Raw genomic sequence first — 17,561 nt, forward strand, 5'->3', positions numbered from 1 at the left:
CGACGACGGAGCACGCGCCGCCGGCCAATCTCTTTGGCATGTTTGCCTCGGCCGACTCGTCGCATTCCGCGTCGTCGTGGGACCCGCCGGCGCCGTACGCTGAGAACGGAAGCAGCTTTGGCTTTGGCAGCAACAGCAGCTTTCGCCCGGCGACCGCCTTTGGCATGGACGTCGGTCGTCTCCACGGCGCAGAGTTCCAAGACGATCACGACCTCGACGGGCCGTTCAGCCGCCGCTTTGGCGGCATGGGCGAGAAGAAGAAGGCGTACCAGCCGCCCCGCCGCGACGAGTACCCACCGGCCGCCAATTACAGATAAGAAGTGAGATGCGACGAAGTAGTCGTCGTCCAGTAGACGCAGGAAGAGTGTGTATAAGCCAGTAGCACCATAATAGCAGCCTCCATTAGCTAGGACTAGCATACGTCCTGGGAACGGTGAGGAGGTCCGGAGCTTAAGAGGAGTTGGACGTGATGGGTCGGTCGATGGAAGCGGACCAACGACAGGTTGATCACCAACAGTTGAAGGCGACGGCAGCAGCTGTTCAAAACGCGTTATATCAGAAAAGAAAAGCAGATGGTGGCGTGCCACGTAATGCGTTTTTCGACTTGGCGTGATTCAACCCATGCGGTTTTTGTTTAACGCGACGAGCACCGTGCGTTTTTGTGGGCGACGATAAAACGTCCGACGTCCTCGCGATGGGTTGTTCGATATCGAAGATCGTCGGCGCGTCGGGACCGGAGACGACTAGACGCCAAGTAGCGCTGCCATGTTCACCGCCTCGTCGTCGCCCCGCGTAGCCGACTCGGTCGTCGCGTCCATCTGCACCATGAAGCTCTGCCAAGGCTCGAGCTTCTCGCTCGACGAGCACGAGGTACGACGTGTGCCAAGTACCATGGCCCATGTGCATACTACTAGCAATGGCGCAGCCAAGCTGCGCGCAACCCGATTCTGATCACGGTACCACCTTGGCGCTGCGAAGAGCCTACGGAGGCTAGGTCGCTTCATAGGTCTCGGAGCCCGAGTCGCGCGGAAGCTACCTCAAGAAGCACACGACGTACGTGGTGCAGCAGGAGCCGCAGAACACGCGCGTCCGCCGCCGCTTTAGGCACGACCGCCTTCTTCATGGTCTGGAAGAGCATCATGGCATGCATGTGTAGCGACTTTGAGTGGCTCCACACAACGCTGTGTGCGCGCTACATTGGCATGCTCCTCCCGTCGCTGCCCGAGAAGACCGTGTACAAGACGGAGGCCTTCATCCGCGGACGCATGCGCGGCCTTGCGCTCTTCCTCAACCACGTCATCGCGTCGCCCTTCTTGCGCCACGACGCGTCGGTCGTGGGCTTTTTAAACGTCGGCGACGACGGCGAGTGGGATCACATCAAGAAGGTAGAGTCGTCCACATTTCCCATGTCATTCTGCGGTTGTCTGACATATGACAGAGCTCGGTCGTCATGGAGCATGCTGGCGAAGGCCACATGCAGTGGATGAAGTGTCTCTTGCACACGACGTTGCCGGACGACGCCGACCAGTTGGTAACGCATGATACTCTCGATGCTCAACCTGGCGGCGTAGGATGCTCCTCAACCTCAAGCGCGACGCTGAGTTTGTCGACAAGGCGTGCAACGACCTTCTTCTGTGCTCGAAGCGGCTCGCTGACAAGTCGGCTGCGTACGCCAAGGAGCTCTCGGAGCTCGCGACGCACTTTCAGCAGTGGAAGGCGACCGAGTACGTGACGGTCTCGGACAAGGCGCCCGACGTGCAGTCGATTCTCGGCCATACAAGTTTGTGTTGGGTTTCTGCTTGCATCGCGTACTAATAGACATGTATATCGGTAGCGACGGCGATCGGAGCGTGGAGCGAACTCGCGCAGCACCAGCCCGTGATCCACGAGCTGCTCTTGCACGAAGGCATCAAGTACATTGCGCATCAAGTCAAGGACTTTAAGGAGCTCCTGCGCGTGCGCGACCTCGCCCTCGTATTCCTCTCTTCCTTGCCTTTTTCGTGGATTGAAGACGTATTTAGGTGCAGTTTGACAAGTGCAACCGCAACCGGTCGGTGACGACGCCGCCCAAGCAAAGCTACTTTGTACGCGCCGAGCCGACGGGTCCGGAGGCCGAAGCGTCGGCGTACCGCTTCGACCACATCATCTTTTGCATGAACCGCGCGCTCTTCTTCTCCGAGATGCAGCGCTTGCAGTACATGATTTCGCGTGTGTGCGATGGGCTGCAATGACACGGCGCTGTGTGTAGTGAGATCAAGGCGACGATCTTGCACGAGACGTTTGGACCCTTCTCGTGCGCGCAGTACCAAGTGGCCAAGAAGGTAAGAATCGTCGTCCTTGAAGATGGGAGCGTGACGTCGCAACTAGCTCGGCGGTCTCTGGCATGGCTACATTGATGCGGCCGACATCAACCAAGCGGTTCGAGCTACCATGACGAAAGCTTTGTTGAAGGAGCGAATAGGACATGATGGTGGCCGCCAAGCAAGTGCTCGACCTCGCCCAAGTCACGTACGACCCCAAGGTGGACGGCTAGGCTCTGTAACTTTATACATGCGATTGCGAGTGCACGTCTCCTCTTCCTTGGAGTTCCGAGAGACGCACTGAGATACGCATTGATACATTGATACAATCATGACGTGGCAGCGCCAGAGACATGCGGCGCGGGAGGGCGTATCCGGATCGGTACTTTGAAGCGTCGCGATCATAACGGACATGTACACGGCCAAGCCCAAGACGACGACGCGCGCCAAGGTAGCGTCGGCGAGGCGACATGGCGCTGACAAGCACGTAGGCGGCGCAGGAGACGGCCAAAGTCAAGGCCAAGAAGGGCCCGTCGGTCGAGGAGTGCGTCGGGAAGCGCGACTTTACTGGCGGCGCGACGATCCTCGAGTTCAATGTCAAGAGCGACGACACCAAGCCCGAGGACAAGCGCATGCACTTGCTCTGGCTCGCGTACTGCTACTTCCACCTCGGGCAGTACCAGCGCGCGCTCGACACGTACGAGGAGGTTCGCGACCCGCCGGACGAGGTCCCGCTCTACCGCGCGTGCTGCATGTACTACCTCCAAATGTACAAGGAAGCGATGAAGGAGGCGACCAAGGGCCCATCGAGCAACCCGCTCCAGAACCGCATCTTGTTCCACTGCGCGCATAAATTGGGCGACGAAGACAAACTCCTCGTGTACCACCAGCAGCTCTCGCAGAGCAAGGAAGACCAGCTCTCGCTCGCTGCGATCCACTACCTCCGCAACCACTTTCAAGAGGTCTGCATCACTCTCGTCGGCCGAACTCATCACGATATGTCTGGTAGGCGACATTTACAAGCGGCTCCTGCTTGAGAACCGAGACGACATCGCACTCAACGTGTATGTGGCCATGTGCTACTACAAGCTCGACTACTACGACGTCTCACTCGAGATCATGCAAGCGTACCTGCAAGCCTTTCCCGACAGCGTCGTCGCCATCAACGTCAAGGCGTGCAACCAGTTCAAGCTCTATAACGGCAACGCCGCCAAGGACGAGCTCAAGGTGCTCACCGAAAAGGGCTACAACATGGAGCTCAACGACCTCGTGAGCCACAACATGGTGGTCTTTGACGACGGACAGAACGCTCTGCGGGTGCTGCCGCCGCTCGTCGAGTCGTTCACGCCTCAACCTCGTCCGCCGCGACGTCTTTTTAGCCTGTGGGCTCATGGCCCGTCATCGTTCTTAGGTGATCTACTATCTCAAGCACGCCAAGGTCCAAGACGCGTTCGAGCTCATCAAGGACATTGAGCCGTCGACGCCCCAAGAGTACATTCTCAAGGGTATGTCTTCGACATCGTCCTAGCATGGGACGAAAAGCGTGGGGTAGGGGTCGTGCACGCAACGCTAGGGCAGCAAACCAACTCGCGCCAGCACATCAAGACGGCGCAGCAGTACTTTCAGCTGGTTGGGAGCTCGCCCACCGAGTGCGACACGATTCCTGGCCGGCAGTGCATGGCGTCGTGCTTCTACCTCCTCAAACAGTTTGAGGACGTCAACATTTACCTCAATTCGATCAAGCAGTACATGTACAACGAAGACGACTTCAACTGGAACTTTGGCATCGCGCTCTGCAACACGGGCAGCCACGCCGAGGCCCTCGAGGCCCTCCTTCGCGTACGTATCACGATTTTGAACTTGGACGCTCAGTCGTGGCAGGTGACCAAGGACGAGTACAAGCACGACTACTGCTACATTTCGTGGCTCTGCCGCTGCTACATCTTCAACGCGAATCCGTCGAGCGCGTGGGACCTCTACCTCAAGCTCGACAACTCGGACGAGTCGTTCAACTTGCTCCAGCTCATTGCGCACGACTGCTACAAGGTACGCCGCGTCGATTTCGGTCGAGAGACGAGCATGCGTAGATGGGCGAATTCTTCTACGCGGCCAAGGCCTTTGACGTCCTCGAGCGCCTCGACCCGGACCCCGAGTACTGGGAAGGCAAGCGCGGCGCGTGCGTTGGCGTGTTCCAAAAGGTCGTGGCCGGCAAAGCGTCGCACGTCGAGCTCGAAGAGATCTTTGGCATGCTCAAGACCAACAACAACCCGCAGGTCGAGTACATTGTGCGCATCATGAAGAAGTGGTGCGCCGAGAACGGCATTGCGCTCTGAGACTGCACTGGGATAAGAATAAGATTGCATCATCGTCATTCCTGGGGCGCGTCGCACACTTCGCAGGCGACGAGGTCGGCGTCGTTGACAAACGTGCACTGCGCGCAGACCCACACGAGCTGGACAGCGGCGGTCGACGGTCCAGCATGGAACGCCGTGGAGCGAAAACCTTGCTCCTGCTCGGTGGTCGGGCCAGTGACAAGAATCGCGTCCGCGTCGCTGAGCTCGCCATCGAGCGCCTGCATAAAGACCGTGTCATGCACTTCGACCCTGTAGTAGAAAAGTTGAGTCGGACGTGATATGAGGACGCGTCGTGTTCGTACCCCGCCGCCTTGAGACTCGAATCGTTCTCCAAGAGGACGCCTTTGAAGTAGAGCACTTGGTGGTTCGGGTCAATGTCGCAGTGTTCGAGGATCTAGCCGACCACGTCAGTAGGATTGATAAAAGAATGGGGCATGTAATGGGACGAACCTTGTGCTTGAAGAGAAGGACCGTGTCGTCCGCGTTGCACTCGACGTGTAGCGTGTCGCGCTGCTTGCGGCTTTTTCGGTTCGACCGACGCCGCTTGGAGAGCGAGGCGCTCGCATTGGGCGCCTTGGACGGGACAGGCTAGACCCCAATATGTACTATGAGACATGCACATACAAACAAAAGTACGTACGTCGTCCGGGCCGAGCACCTCGACATGCACGACGCCCATCTGAAAGTTGCGATGCTCGTCGTCGCGCGCGGCTTCGCACACCGAGCAGAGCTCGACTCGGTGCACGAAATCCATCTCGACGTCGTCACCCGCCATGCTTTGCAGCGTGCCATAGACGACCGCGTGGTCCGTCTTCAATGTCACAAACGGTGTGTCGACACCGCCGTAGAGGGCAAAGAGTCGCATCCACTCGTCGACAGTGACGAGCTCGCCGTCATTCTCGGTAGTATGGCGCGTGGCCGGCACGGACGTCGGCAGCATGACGTGCTTGATGTTGTGCGGCACGAGGTACTTGCCGTGCGCGCACTGAAACGCTGCAAGGTCCAGCGGCGGCGGTTCGTCGACGTTCATGTCGTCAAAGTACTTGCGCCACTGCTGGAGCCACGGCCGCGGCAGGACCACGTACGGGACGTCGCACGACATCTCGTCCATTGCATCGTCAAATGGGTGCGCGAGTCGACGCTTGTAGAGCGTCTTGAGCATCGGGTTCGCGCGCAGCACCTCGTCGCGCGTTGTCTGCGCTTGGGCGTGGTACTCCTCCAAGGTGGACGCGACGGCCGCGCACTCGTCGCACTCGCCGCCCGTCGCCTCGAGCTCGAGTGCGACCATGTTCTCGCGCGAAAAGTACGCCCACGAGACCGGCGAGATGGTGCGCCACTGTTTGCGCGTGTTGGGCCGCAGCGCGCCGTGCGGGCACACAATGTCGGCGTTGATCGGGCTCTTGAGGATGGTTTCTGCCTCGTCGAGCTTCTCTGGCTTGGTCTTGACCTTCTTCACACCGTGCTGCACGCAGATCTTCCACGCGTTGATCCACTTGCGACTCATGACGTACGCAACGCCGTCCTGATCGGTCGCTTGGAGTTGCGACAGTTGGTCCAGGACCCCTTGCGTATCGTTGTGCAGCTGCAGCGTCGTCGTCTTCCACGCCTCCATGCAGTCGTTGCACCTACACAAATGTCGCTAGCGATAAGAACTAATATGTTTTATGAGAAATACCCAAACGTGGCACTGGACACGACTGCTTCCGGCGGAGGCGCCAGCGCCGACACGACGCGAGGGGACACCCGCTTGTAGTGCAGACGCGCGAGAGCGGGCTGCAACTTTCCGTGCTCGCACAACGAGGCAGCTGCATCAAAAGCAAACCCGACCTCGCTGCTCAATCCAATGTCGGCGCCTTGGACCCAGTGCCGGATGTAGTCGGTCGCGACCCACGCATAGGCCTCTGCGTCCGCATTAGGGACGGGTGCAAACGCCTCAAACGACCGCCGGTACATCTTTTTGCGCTCGTCAATCTTGCTTTGGATGGCCTTGGCCTGTCTCGAGATGAGTGAGATCCTTACAGGAAGCAGCCAACCTCGGCTTTCCACGCGTCTTGCTCCCGAGCAAACTGCGCGTTGCTTGTCTCGACGTCGATGGCAAACGGAATCGCGTCGGCCGGTGCCACAGGCGTCATGACGCGCGAGTAGATGAGCATGTACGCCTCTTTGGAGGGCCCGACGACGGCGCTCGCATCGACAAGCGAGACGTCCACATCGTTGAAGCAACACCACTGGCCAACGTCGGGGCTAAAGACCGTCGCCGTGTAGTGGCCTGCATGCGCCGTCGTCCCCTTGTGGTTGAGCACGGCCGTGAGTTTGTACTCGTGTGGCCCCAGCACCAGCGTCTCGCTCATTGCGATTGCGTCCTGGACCTTCTTCTTGGCCTGGAGCCGGACGTCGTACACAAACCGCATAAAGTGCAGCGACAGCGTCGGCGGCAGCGCATTGTAATCCAGCTGGATCTGGCGCGTCGCTCGTTGCTTGCTTTGGCAGTGGCCGCAAAAGTACATGTTGTCTCCTTCGAGCAGCTCGGGCGCCAAGAACGCCTACATGGAAATACCATGATGCGAATGAAGAAGGTATTACGACGACCTCCAACGAGTCGCGCACGGTGGCGTGGCCTCGAATGCCGAGACTCTATAATAGCGTCCATGCATGAGATGGAGTACAACATCCTTGCAAACGAAGCGCATACAAGGTCGCTAAAGGCCTCTGTCCGATTGGACGCCATGTTGCACCGTAAGCACGTCGTGACGTTCTGCATGCGCCCGCGAAAATGCTCGTTGATGAAGCTGCGCTGGCGCTCGTCCGAAGAGAAGGCAAAGATGGACTCGAGGTGGGTCAAGAGCAGCTTTGTAAATTCCTATCAGATGCCCATGTCCTGAGCGCAACGAGCGAGATGGGACATCGTATATGTACATGGGCGTCCTGCTGAATGTCTTCGTTGAGGCTCAATGTACCCGAGAACGCTTGCGGGTCGGCAAAAGACTTGGCGCTGAACTGCATGCTCGCAAAGAGGCGCTGGAGGGCCTGCATCTGCCCGAGCCGACCGACGTCGACATGACTCCGGTCGTTGGGCTTCCACTCGTGCACGGCCCGGCGGAACGCGAGATCCATGAAGAGGACTTGGACCATGCTGTTGACGTAGCATGTTGCGCCGAGGTTACGCAAGCCGCATGGGGTGCTTGGCCCGTCCGCTGTCACCCGCGTCCGGACCGCGAGGGAGGGATTGTCGCCGAGCGCGTCCAGCACGGCCGGGTGGGTCTTCCAGATCCCCTACAGCTTCGCATGAGCTTCCGTAGCGCTTGCATCGCGCGGAATGGACCTCCATGTACTCGCCGAGACCAAAGATGCAGTTGGGGTTCTCGTTGCAGTTGGTGGCCGGGCGAGGCCCGCGCTTCTTCCCTGTCGTCGTCGTCGTCTGCATGCTGCGGTGGGCTTCCTTTGGGCAGATGGGCAGATGGACTCCATATGGGTCGCTCGTCTCGGGGAAGTCGTCCTCGCGCTTCCGCTTGAGCTTGGCCATCGCGAGCTGGCCGAGCCAAAATGAGGTCGTCGCAATATTGACCAAATATATTGATGCTCGAGGTCCGCTCAATATATATTGGCGCGGCAAGCCCACGGCAACTCCAGGCCTGTGTCAGGGACCGAGCACTTACGACGCCGTCTGCATTGCACTTGTTCAAGGTCGTCCATAAAGGTCGGCGGCGAAGTGCATTGTTGTTCTTCGAGGTCGACGCTACTATGCTTGGACGGTCGGGGCATCCTTGCAATACGAAGCATCGAGGTTGGTGCGTCGACATCTCGATGTGCATATACTAGAGCAGTGTCTGTACACGCTGCATTCCTCGGCGCTAATGACGACGAATCGCTACGATGTAGCTGATGCATGGGTCTATAAGCTTACTTGGATTGAGACTCGTGCGACCAAAGGAGGAGGGTATGGTGATCCAAGCACTTCGGTGACCAAAGGTCACGCAGGTGCCTCCGCAGTCCTGCGAGATCTAGATTGCACGCCAACAGCATGGCGAGTGGCCATGCCGAGCATCTCCGATTCCTGAGTTCTGTCACAGAACTCAAGATCGCCCGGCATGAGCGCGATCGATCGAGGTAAATGTGAGGTAAATGTAGTTTCTTGGAGCATCCACGCATGGCATGTAGCCAGGGTGCATCTGCCCTCTTGCGTCCAAAAGCCGCGCGATGACAATACTTCATTGCGCCAGGAACGCGGTCATGCATGCTCATGGCACTAACTAGCGTATGTAGCACCACTGCCTGTTGGTTTTGTCGACACCATTGGCGCCCATACTAACACAGTCTTTACGTTTATTGCCAAGCATTCGACCCTCTCAATGGGCAGTGCTATCGTGCTGCGTCTACGAGCACCATCTCTGCGTGCCACCGATGATGGCCCCTCCTGGTCTAGTACCCAGTTCAGACTGGCTTCGCCACACTTGTTCGCGTGGAGTTGCACCGTCCCGCAACGTGCAAACGTACTCCATGTACGCAGTCGTCTTCGTGGCTAGCAGCGACGCGCCTGCAGCGTAACCGTGTCCATTCCATCAACGCGCGCACCTCTCCCGGATCAGGCGTCATCACTGCAATGAGTTTATCCGGATTATGCTACAGTATCCGGCACTGCGCGTTCACTGGTGTAAAACTATACATCGCGTGGATTGGCTATTATCTGGCCAATCATCAGCACGCGTCAAGCCAATGGCCAACACAGCTTGGCACCAATGGCGACGGGCCAAAAAGCTTGCTGAAATCACTCCTGTATTAGCTCCGTCTGAACAGCATCTAAGATGGGTACGCCGACCTGCTCTTACGATTGCCTGTACGACGTCGAGGGATCCGCCCCGCCAGGCGCGCCCGCCTCCATGGGCCCTGGCACCCCGCGGCTGCACTGTAGCTGCGGGGCGCGAAGCATCTTCACTGCTGTATCCCCGTCGTGCAGCATTCGAACGATGATCCATGTGCGTGGTGCTGATGCATGACGCTACCTTAGGTATCTCCCGTGACTCGAAGCACAAGCGCCGTGAAACCGGTGGCAAGCGCAAGTTCTTCCGCAAGAAGCGAAAGTTCGAGCTCGGCCGCCAGCCCGCCAACACCAAGATGGGCGCCAAGCGTGTCTCGACGGTCCGCGTCCGTGGCGGTAACCTCAAGTTCCGCGCCCTTCGCCTTGAAACCGGCAACTTCTCGTGGGGCACGGAAGTGACGGCCCGCAAGACGCGTGTCTTGGACGTGCTTTACAACGCGTCGAACAACGAGTTGGTCCGCACCAAGACGCTCGTCAAGAACGCCATCATCCAGGTCGATGCCACGCCGTTCCGCCAGTGGTACGAAGCCCACTACGGCGTCAAGCTCGGCAAGGTCAAGGCCGATGATGAGGAGGCTGCCAAGAAGTCGAACCACGTCGAGCGCAAGCAGGCCGCCCGCGCCCGCGCCCAGGTCCTCGACCCCAAGATTGAGGAGCAGTTCAACTCGGGCCGTCTCCTTGCTTGCATCTCGTCGCGCCCCGGCCAGTCGGGCCGCTGCGACGGCTACATCTTGGAGGGCAAGGAGCTCGAGTTCTACTCGCGCAAGCTCGCCACCAAGAAGTCGAAGAAGTAAATTGTCTTTACTTAAGGGAAACTTTCAGATTGGAGTCTTTAAACACAACATGGTTCTGTCCCATGGCACCCCACACACCTCTCTTGATCGCTTTCTACTTTCGCACGACTACCGGCAAGTACATAAAACTATCAAGCCGCTTCAAAAAGTGAAATGGCATCTCACCCCCTATGATTGCCTCGTGTCTACAAGGGCAGCAACAACTTGGTCTCGATAGGACCACCTAGTTGACCACCTCGATGAGCCGCAACCATCCGAGAGCCAAAATGATACCCTTGCAAAGTCGTCAAAGCTTAGAAACTCGGCCGTCCCGTCGCTCGACACCTCTTCCATCGTGCGCGTGACCACCATGTCGAGGTCCTTATGATATCATCGCTGGTAAGGCAAGGGCGAGGTACAACCATGGCTTCGTACCTTTTCCGTCTCGTCGGTCTTGTCGCCCGAGTCGGCGACAAGACACAAGTACGCGAGCAAGTCGGCCTTGGAGATGCGACCGTCGCCATCGAAATCATGGAGCTTGAACGAGGCTATGACGTGGCGTCAATAGGAAGCAGGACGACGTCGTACTCATACCTCGCAGCTTGGCATCCTTGGAGCTGTGGTACGTAAAGACGGCCATCACGGCCACAAAGGCCTATGGGCAGCTTGGGACTCTGCGCTACCCGTTGCATGGACGTACTGGAAACGCGACATCGCCCGTTGGTGTGAGCTCAAAGAGACTCCAGAGGCGCTCACGCAGCGGATTGATCGCGACGACTAGGCACAGCCCCGTGGTTCTCTCTACGACTAGTAGTACTAGTACCTGGAATCGACAAGAAGGCGTCCTTGCTCATCGCATCGTCGGTGCTGTGCGATAGGAACCGAGTCCGAAAATGCAAAATGGCCTCGACAGGGACTACCATGCGCAAGCAGATAAGATTCATCGTTCACGTTGTGCATGGCGTACGCAGCGTGAGCATGCGAATCTCCTCAATCTGCTCGGGCGAGAGGTCGCACGGCGGCGGCGCGCGGCGCGCTGCCAGGTACTGGCCCATGGTATTCGTGGACGTTTCGCTCCGTTATATATGTGGTGTCGCATGGCCTCCGTCGGGCAGCGGGCCATAGACTGCCGCTGCGACCTGCCGCTGCTTGCATTGTCCGTTCCTATAAGAACTGACATGTCATGGCTCAGCTAGCGTGGACGGGATCCAAGCTGGCAGCGGCGGCGCGCTGATCGTTCGAAAGATATGCTTTGGGCTACGAACTACGCTTTCGCCGACTTCGAACTACGAAATACACGGCGTGTTTGTATGGGCTTGGTCTTCTCTTGGTTTGAGTATGGGTGTGCTGGGCGACAATGTGAGGCCGCGATGGCAATCCCGATTTTCCCCTTTCGACCAAGCGGCAGGAAGCAGCAATGTCTGGAGACGGCTACGATCGCCACATTACCATCTTCTCGCCGGATGGCCGCCTGTACCAGATTGGTAAGAGCTGCACATGGTCATGGCCATGGTACGTGGAAGCGCATGCTCATGGCGGCGTGCGTAGAGTACGCGTTCAAGGCCGTGAAGGAAAGCAGCCTCACGTCTGTGGCCGTGCGCGGTGCCAAGAGCTGCGTGGTCGTGACACAGAAGAAGGTTCCGGTACGTCGCGCTTGATGCTGCTATCGCCGCGTGGGCATGGCCTCATCGTGATGCACAGGACAAATTGATCGACCCGGACTCGGTCACCAACATCTTCAAGATCACGCCTTTGATCGGGTGCTTGATGACGGGTCTCTACGGTATGCTAATCACGCGAGGTCCGCCCTGACGAATGTGGATGCTAGCCGATGCCAAGGCCCAAGTCCAGCGCTTGCGGTACGAAGCGCACGACTTTGAGCACAAGTATGGCTACCCCGTGCCCTGCCACGTGCTTGCGAAGCGCCTCGCCGACATCTCGCAGGTCTACACGCAGCACGCGTCGATGCGCGCCTTGGGTGTCGTGACCATGCTCATCAGGTACCGCCATGCCACGCGTCATCGGCAGATATGTCATAATCCGTGTAGTGTCGACGAGGAGAAGGGCCCGCAGCTATACAAGATTGACCCGGCTGGCCACTTCTGGGGCTACAAGGCCACGGCAGCCGGTGTCAAGGACCAGGAAGCGACCAACTACCTCGAGAAGAAGATCAAGGCCAACGCCGCGATGGACCACGAGACGACGGTGCACACTGCGATCACGTGCCTGCAGTCGGTCTTGTCGGCGGACTTCAAGCCGAGCGAGATCGAAGTCGGTATCATTGTCGAAGGCGAACGGTACGCCACCACCATTTTCCTTGCTGGAGGCTCATTCGGTGCCTAGCTTCCGGAAGCTGACCGAAAACGAGATCGACGGCTACTTGACGGCCATCAGCGAGCGGGACTAGAGCCTGCTTCGTTGCGTGGCACGCATTGCATTAATTCCAGCAACAAGTCTTTGCTTGCGCCTGTATATCTCATCAGTCTGTCTGCACTGCTATGGAGAGATGCAGCACGGGCATGCGTGCGAGCGCCGCCATACGAGACATCTTGAGCAAGTGCTGCACCATGAAGCGGAATGGATCAAGCATTTACTTCATCGCTTGCCACAAGTTGTTGGAGAAGAGCCACATGCATGCTGCGATCTCGGCACGCTGAAGTTGCTACCTACCATGCTCCGTGTCGACTTCTGCTGCTGGGTCGAGACGTCAGATCGCTTCGACGATGCGGCTATTGGAGCCTGCATAGCGCGGGCACGCCACGCGTCGCCTCTGCATCGCCAGCGCATCGGTACCGTTCGATGCGACTACGAAAGGCCATACACATGGCGAATATACACAAAGGATCTTGTTGAAGCATAATACTCGCGTCTGCCTAATCGTCCTTGTGGGGCTCGTCACTAAGGAGGTACGCAGCCATGCGGCCAAAGTACACAAGGTAGCAGATGCACATGAGGACAATCGTCACGATAAAGACGCCCGAGCCTTCGCCGCCGGACGGAATCCCGCCGTAGACGTCATAGTTGTCGCTCGAGTAGCCGTACTTTTGGACAGTCGGGAAGCCCGCGAGCCAGAAGAGGACGTTGCTCGCGATGAGGTTGAAGGCCCAGCCGTAGTTGCTGTTGATGTACTTGCCGACGGTCCGCTTCGTGCTCTTGTCCATGCTGCGTCGTCGACTTGGCCGTTTTGAAAATGAAACCTGTAACAGCTCCTTCGATTTCAGATTTAAGAAATCTATTTTTGACCTTGACTACGCTGTACTTGACTTTGTATGGCACAGCAATCGGTTTATTAAATTTTCACACCATACTTATTACCAAGTGGCTCCGAATGGCAGACAACTTGACCTTTGTATACCCACGTTGTGCGAGGCTATAACGGTGGCACATCACTCGAGATGTGGAGCAGCTCCACCGGTAGCTCCACCAGCCGCCATGCGTAGCCAACTAACTACCTTCTTGTCGGCCTCGTGCCAGTACCTTGGTCTGTACCTTGGTGCATGGAGCCCCCGAGCCGAGGAAGAGGCCATGATCTCGCCATCGTTGCAATAGGTTTTATGGACGAGGCTGATGAGTCGTACCTGAGACGAGGCACGAGAAGGATGGATGGAGGAAGCTTTATCTTCTTCCTTGGCACACAGCGAGAAGGACCAGGCGTGGCCAGCTGAGCTCGGTAGCCTGATCACGTACTACAACGTACGCCATACTGGTAGCGTGTTACCTCGGCCTCGATGCGCCACAAGCTCGGCGAGACGGGCTCGGCGAGGCCCATGGCAGCTGGCCGCTAGCTCAAACCAAGAGGTGTGCGAACATGATAATTTTCAGAGAGATGGAGATGACAATCCGTGCACATGTACATTGTGGGATTAGCACGATGACGTGCGGCGCCTTCGCACCTCGGTGGTGGTGGCGGGCGCCAAGAAGTCGTCGACGTCGGCTGTCGGCGGGACGTTGATCAAGCCACGCTTGGTTTCCAGCGCGCGCTGGAGCGTATCGTAGTGCTCCATGTCCTCCAAGAGGCTCGTGGCCCCTTCGTAGGCCACAAAGCGCTGCATAAACTCGGACGCCTACTCGATACGAGGATACCGCAAACGCTCCCAACAGCCTCGTACCTCGTTGAAGGGGATCTCGTCGCAGTCACGCACCGACGTGATGTTTTTGCCGTCGTTTGGGAGCACAATCGTCTTGAGTGCGTGGTTGGGCACGTCTTTGACGACGAGCCACTCGACGTTGAAGTAGCCCTCGTACTTGGTTTTTTCCCAGAGCAGAAAGTTGCGGTCGCTATGCAGGCCCGACGTCATGCGCGCAATGCCGCAAAAGTGCTTGCTGCCGCAGACACTACACGAAGGCGTTTAGATAGTACGAAAGAGGATGGAGGTGGCACCTGAAGAAGAAGAGGATCGGGCGCATGCACGAGAGATCCCGGCCAAAGGCCGCGTCAAGAAAGTGGTTGCTAATGTACGTGCTCGTCCAGATGCCATACTTGATGCTAGGATGCCATGCCACGCTGCGACGACCGATCCAACGACGAAGAGGATGCGCTACCTCTTGTGCACGTCGGCTTCGCTAAACGTCTTGAGGACAAAGTAGCGGCAAGTGCCTTGGTTCAGGTAGGGCGCAATGGCCTCATAGTCGGCCGCTACCGGTGCGCTGCAGGCGACCGGCTGCTGCAGGCGCGGTGGCACCACGGCCGGCTTGGGCTTGCGGGCGCGCTTGTGCTGCATCGCTTTCAGGATGGGCGATTGGCTGTCTTGAATGCGGCATATGCCACACACTAGGGTTCAGACGACGACCGAACACTGTCCTTGGACGCGGTGGCAGGCGGCATCGGGACGCGTCATTGCCAACGACGCTCGTCATGCCATGCGCGATTGCACCAAATAGAAAGGGTGCATTGGGGTGTGTGGTCATCACGTGGATCGACGCGGCTGTCGTGGCGACGTTATCTTAAACGTGGCATATGCCGAACATAACAGGATGGCCTTCGCAAGCGCTCTTTCCAAATGTGATTCGTCGAAAGTACAATTTGTCCCGCGCGTTGATTGGCTACCTGGAATACCTGGTGCAATGCCATTGGGCGAATCGCGTCGTGGCGCTTGACCACAACTTCACTTTATCATGCTCGCCCGCCTTGCTTCGCGTTCGCTGCCGACGGCCCGCGCCCTGCGCATGGCCGCGCCTGCCCGCCTCTTCTCGGATACGCACGACGACTTCAAGCCCAAGTACCACGCGGCGGCGTCGGCCGAGCCCGATGATGTGCTCAAGCTCATCCAGAGCCATGTCTCGACGTACCCGATCATGCTCTACATGAAGGGCACGCCGACGTCGCCGCAGTGCGGCTTCTCGCGCCAGGTCGTCCAGATCATGCACGCGCAGGGCGTTAGCTTTGACAGCGTGAACGTCTTGGACCACCCTGAGATCCGTGAAGGCGTCAAGGAGTTCTCGTACGACAACACTCTCTACGAGTACGCTTCCAACGCTAACTTGTCGTCTTGTCTAGGCAATGGCCGACGATCCCGCAGCTCTTTGTCAACGGCGAGTTTGTCGGTGGCTGCGACATCATCACGGACATGCACAAGTCGGGCGAGTTGGAAGACTTGCTCAAGCCGTTTGCCAAGTAGAGATGATGGATGATGTGATTGCCGCCCGTGAATAGAGTCACATGCGTTTGTACGTCTTGCGAACCTCTCGCCATGTAGAGTCCGATGCGAGGTTGTCGTCTTGGGTCCTGTCAGCCGCACGTGCGAGGTAGGCAGGAGCAGACGTGGCGTATTCTAAAATTCTTACAAACAATTCAGGATTCCGAGTAATATGGACAGCTTCAGATGGCGTCGTAGCCGCTGCGAGGGCTGTAGAAGCGAATGCAGAGCGCGAGCCCTAGTGCCAAGACAAGAACCGCCGTGGATGTGAGCCCGAGCACCCAGTTGATGTCCTCGGACGAGCTCGGGGCGTCGGGCTCATCGTCGTTTGGCGGCGCGCATGACTGCATGAGGCAGAGGTTCCACGCGCTCTTGGCTGCAGTGTAGAGCGACTCGTTGGCTTCAAGAAACACTTCGTGCACCACGCGACCATGCCACTCGAGGGGCGATGCAAACCCGAGGACGTGCGCGATCGTCGGCGCCGTGTCTTCGATCGAGATGGCCGACTTGAGCTCACGACTGCCGCTGCTCAGGCCGTGGCCAAACACAGCCCATTGCACCTGCTCGTTGGTCGCCGAGACGTCTCCGTGGTCGATGCCGTCTTCGTTGCGGCCGTGGTCCGAGACGAGGAAGAAGACGGTCGAGTTCCATGCACCCGCGCTCTTGACGGCCTTGAGGACGGCGCCAATGTTGGCGTCCATCGAGGCAATCGCGGCCTGGCCAACATCGGAGAAGCAGCTCGCTTCGTGCGCGCAGTCGTCGACCTCGTCCAAGTAGAGAAACAGCACTTCGGGCATCGTCGACGCATTCGAGAGTATCGAGATGGCGGTGGCGGTGGCGTTGCGGGACGCATCCAGCGTCATGTTGCAGGTCGCATCCGAGGCAAAGTATTCGTGGGTATCGATGTTGACGACCTTTGGCGGCAAGATCGCGTCCAGTCCCGGCCACGTGTACAACATGGCGGTACGCGCGTCCGGGTGCTGCTGCTTGGTGACCGAAAAGAGGTCAGGGTACACAACGCACGGTGGCAAGATCGACGGGATGCCCACCGAGAGATTCGAGGGCGCGCAGTAGCTCCACGCATTGCTCGTGACGCCGTGAAACATGACACTCGCCCCGTAAAAGATCGTGGCCCAGTTGGGCAAGCTCACCGCCGGTCGGTTGTTGCGGGCGTTATCCGTGTACACGCCATGCGAGCGCAGGTAGTGCATGTGAGGCGCGAGGCCATTGTCGAGGGCTTGGTGGAGGCAGCGCACGTCGAGCCCGTCGAGCCTGTCGAACGTCATGTGAGCTCCATGGCACATAGCACAGTGTGTACCCAAAGATGACCACGTGCTGCGCCAGGCCAAACCCGCTTGCGCCTTTGGCCGCCGCGTTGGCTACGGCGAACGCGAGGAGAAGGACAAGCGCGCGGAACCCCATGCTGACTGGGCGTGTTGCGATCTTTCTCGAAAATTATATGCCATTTTGTGGCTAACGTTGACAAATTAATTTAAAAATTATTTTATTCTGCCACCAACTTCAACATGCTCGACGGTGGCCGCATGCACTCGAATGTCAGCATGCTACCGACGAAGCAAGGCTCGGGGCGGATATGTTGTGGCGTTGAAGCGAGCATTTGCACGGCGGGCGTTGCCTTCCTGCGCTTGAACTTGCCACGCAAGCACGGCGAACGTCAGCAC

The 17,561-nt window shown here is 58.2% G+C and overlaps 11 protein-coding genes across 11 annotated transcripts in view; 7 read left to right on the forward strand and 4 right to left on the reverse strand.

The window, feature by feature from the left end:
* The window catches only part of SPRG_21082 (hypothetical protein), a gene marked incomplete at both ends in the record, with an annotated part of 1,653 nt that extends 1,336 nt beyond the window's left edge, over positions 1-317 (forward strand). Inside the window, one exon of the mRNA XM_012351853.1 lies at positions 116-317. Within this exon, the coding sequence (XP_012207243.1) occupies positions 116-317 (202 nt within the window). The remainder of the gene's footprint in view (positions 1-115) is intronic.
* Positions 318-703: 386 nt separating this feature from the next.
* Positions 704-2,600, forward strand: SPRG_12057 (hypothetical protein). Its single transcript, XM_012351823.1, has 11 exons — positions 704-870; positions 915-956; positions 1,007-1,104; positions 1,157-1,385; positions 1,439-1,527; positions 1,572-1,780; positions 1,835-1,974; positions 2,022-2,194; positions 2,249-2,321; positions 2,368-2,418; positions 2,462-2,600. The coding sequence occupies exons 1-11, from the start codon at positions 766-768 to the stop codon at positions 2,531-2,533; spliced, it is 1,281 nt and encodes a 426-aa protein (XP_012207213.1). The 5' UTR covers positions 704-765; the 3' UTR covers positions 2,534-2,600.
* Positions 2,601-2,712: 112 nt separating this feature from the next.
* Positions 2,713-4,633, forward strand: SPRG_12058 (hypothetical protein; the record flags this gene model as incomplete). The annotated part of the gene is made up of 7 exons (XM_012351824.1): positions 2,713-2,751; positions 2,801-3,266; positions 3,310-3,711; positions 3,746-3,805; positions 3,853-4,139; positions 4,182-4,346; positions 4,388-4,633. 7 exons carry the CDS (start codon positions 2,713-2,715, stop codon positions 4,631-4,633), a joined length of 1,665 nt encoding a protein of 554 aa, XP_012207214.1.
* SPRG_12059 (hypothetical protein) lies at positions 4,588-8,202 on the reverse strand. The gene is made up of 10 exons (XM_012351825.1): positions 7,977-8,202; positions 7,571-7,927; positions 7,347-7,514; positions 7,244-7,288; positions 6,688-7,197; positions 6,330-6,646; positions 5,295-6,279; positions 5,105-5,242; positions 4,957-5,048; positions 4,588-4,903 (listed from the first exon to the last, which is right to left on the reverse strand). Exons 1-10 carry the CDS (start codon positions 8,175-8,177, stop codon positions 4,669-4,671), a joined length of 3,048 nt encoding a protein of 1,015 aa, XP_012207215.1. The 5' UTR covers positions 8,178-8,202; the 3' UTR covers positions 4,588-4,668.
* A 1,206-nt stretch (positions 8,203-9,408) lies between these two features.
* On the forward strand, positions 9,409-10,341 carry SPRG_12060 (40S ribosomal protein S8). Its single transcript, XM_012351826.1, has 2 exons — positions 9,409-9,460; positions 9,660-10,341. Exons 1-2 carry the CDS (start codon positions 9,457-9,459, stop codon positions 10,262-10,264), a joined length of 609 nt encoding a protein of 202 aa, XP_012207216.1. The 5' UTR covers positions 9,409-9,456; the 3' UTR covers positions 10,265-10,341.
* Positions 10,342-10,487: 146 nt separating this feature from the next.
* On the reverse strand, positions 10,488-11,236 carry SPRG_12061 (hypothetical protein; the record flags this gene model as incomplete). The annotated part of the gene is made up of 7 exons (XM_012351827.1): positions 11,211-11,236; positions 11,067-11,159; positions 10,944-11,020; positions 10,838-10,898; positions 10,679-10,791; positions 10,538-10,624; positions 10,488-10,499 (listed from the first exon to the last, which is right to left on the reverse strand). The coding sequence occupies exons 1-7, from the start codon at positions 11,221-11,223 to the stop codon at positions 10,488-10,490; spliced, it is 456 nt and encodes a 151-aa protein (XP_012207217.1). The 5' UTR covers positions 11,224-11,236.
* Positions 11,237-11,606: 370 nt separating this feature from the next.
* SPRG_12062 (proteasome subunit alpha type-6) lies at positions 11,607-12,717 on the forward strand. Its single transcript, XM_012351828.1, has 6 exons — positions 11,607-11,727; positions 11,792-11,886; positions 11,945-12,026; positions 12,072-12,243; positions 12,292-12,540; positions 12,587-12,717. Exons 1-6 carry the CDS (start codon positions 11,661-11,663, stop codon positions 12,648-12,650), a joined length of 729 nt encoding a protein of 242 aa, XP_012207218.1. The 5' UTR covers positions 11,607-11,660; the 3' UTR covers positions 12,651-12,717.
* Positions 12,718-13,068: 351 nt separating this feature from the next.
* On the forward strand, positions 13,069-13,431 carry SPRG_21083 (hypothetical protein; the record flags this gene model as incomplete). Its single annotated transcript, XM_012351854.1, has 1 exon — positions 13,069-13,431. A coding segment is annotated over one exon (363 nt), but the record flags the coding sequence as incomplete, so codon positions are not given.
* Positions 13,432-14,070: 639 nt separating this feature from the next.
* Positions 14,071-14,964, reverse strand: SPRG_12063 (hypothetical protein; the record flags this gene model as incomplete). The annotated part of the gene is made up of 4 exons (XM_012351829.1): positions 14,071-14,307; positions 14,353-14,578; positions 14,625-14,729; positions 14,786-14,964. The coding sequence occupies 4 exons, from the start codon at positions 14,962-14,964 to the stop codon at positions 14,107-14,109; spliced, it is 711 nt and encodes a 236-aa protein (XP_012207219.1). The 3' UTR covers positions 14,071-14,106.
* A 334-nt stretch (positions 14,965-15,298) lies between these two features.
* SPRG_12064 (hypothetical protein) lies at positions 15,299-16,047 on the forward strand. The gene is made up of 2 exons (XM_012351830.1): positions 15,299-15,684; positions 15,741-16,047. Exons 1-2 carry the CDS (start codon positions 15,359-15,361, stop codon positions 15,859-15,861), a joined length of 447 nt encoding a protein of 148 aa, XP_012207220.1. The 5' UTR covers positions 15,299-15,358; the 3' UTR covers positions 15,862-16,047.
* Positions 15,999-17,323, reverse strand: SPRG_12065 (hypothetical protein). The gene is made up of 2 exons (XM_012351831.1): positions 17,198-17,323; positions 15,999-17,151 (listed from the first exon to the last, which is right to left on the reverse strand). The coding sequence occupies exons 1-2, from the start codon at positions 17,299-17,301 to the stop codon at positions 16,062-16,064; spliced, it is 1,194 nt and encodes a 397-aa protein (XP_012207221.1). The 5' UTR covers positions 17,302-17,323; the 3' UTR covers positions 15,999-16,061.
* Positions 17,324-17,561: the final 238 nt, after the last annotated feature.

Source organism: Saprolegnia parasitica (genome assembly GCF_000151545.1).
Source record: "Saprolegnia parasitica CBS 223.65 unplaced genomic scaffold supercont2.87, whole genome shotgun sequence".
In the NCBI taxonomy this organism is placed as follows: domain Eukaryota; phylum Oomycota; class Saprolegniomycetes; order Saprolegniales; family Saprolegniaceae; genus Saprolegnia; species Saprolegnia parasitica.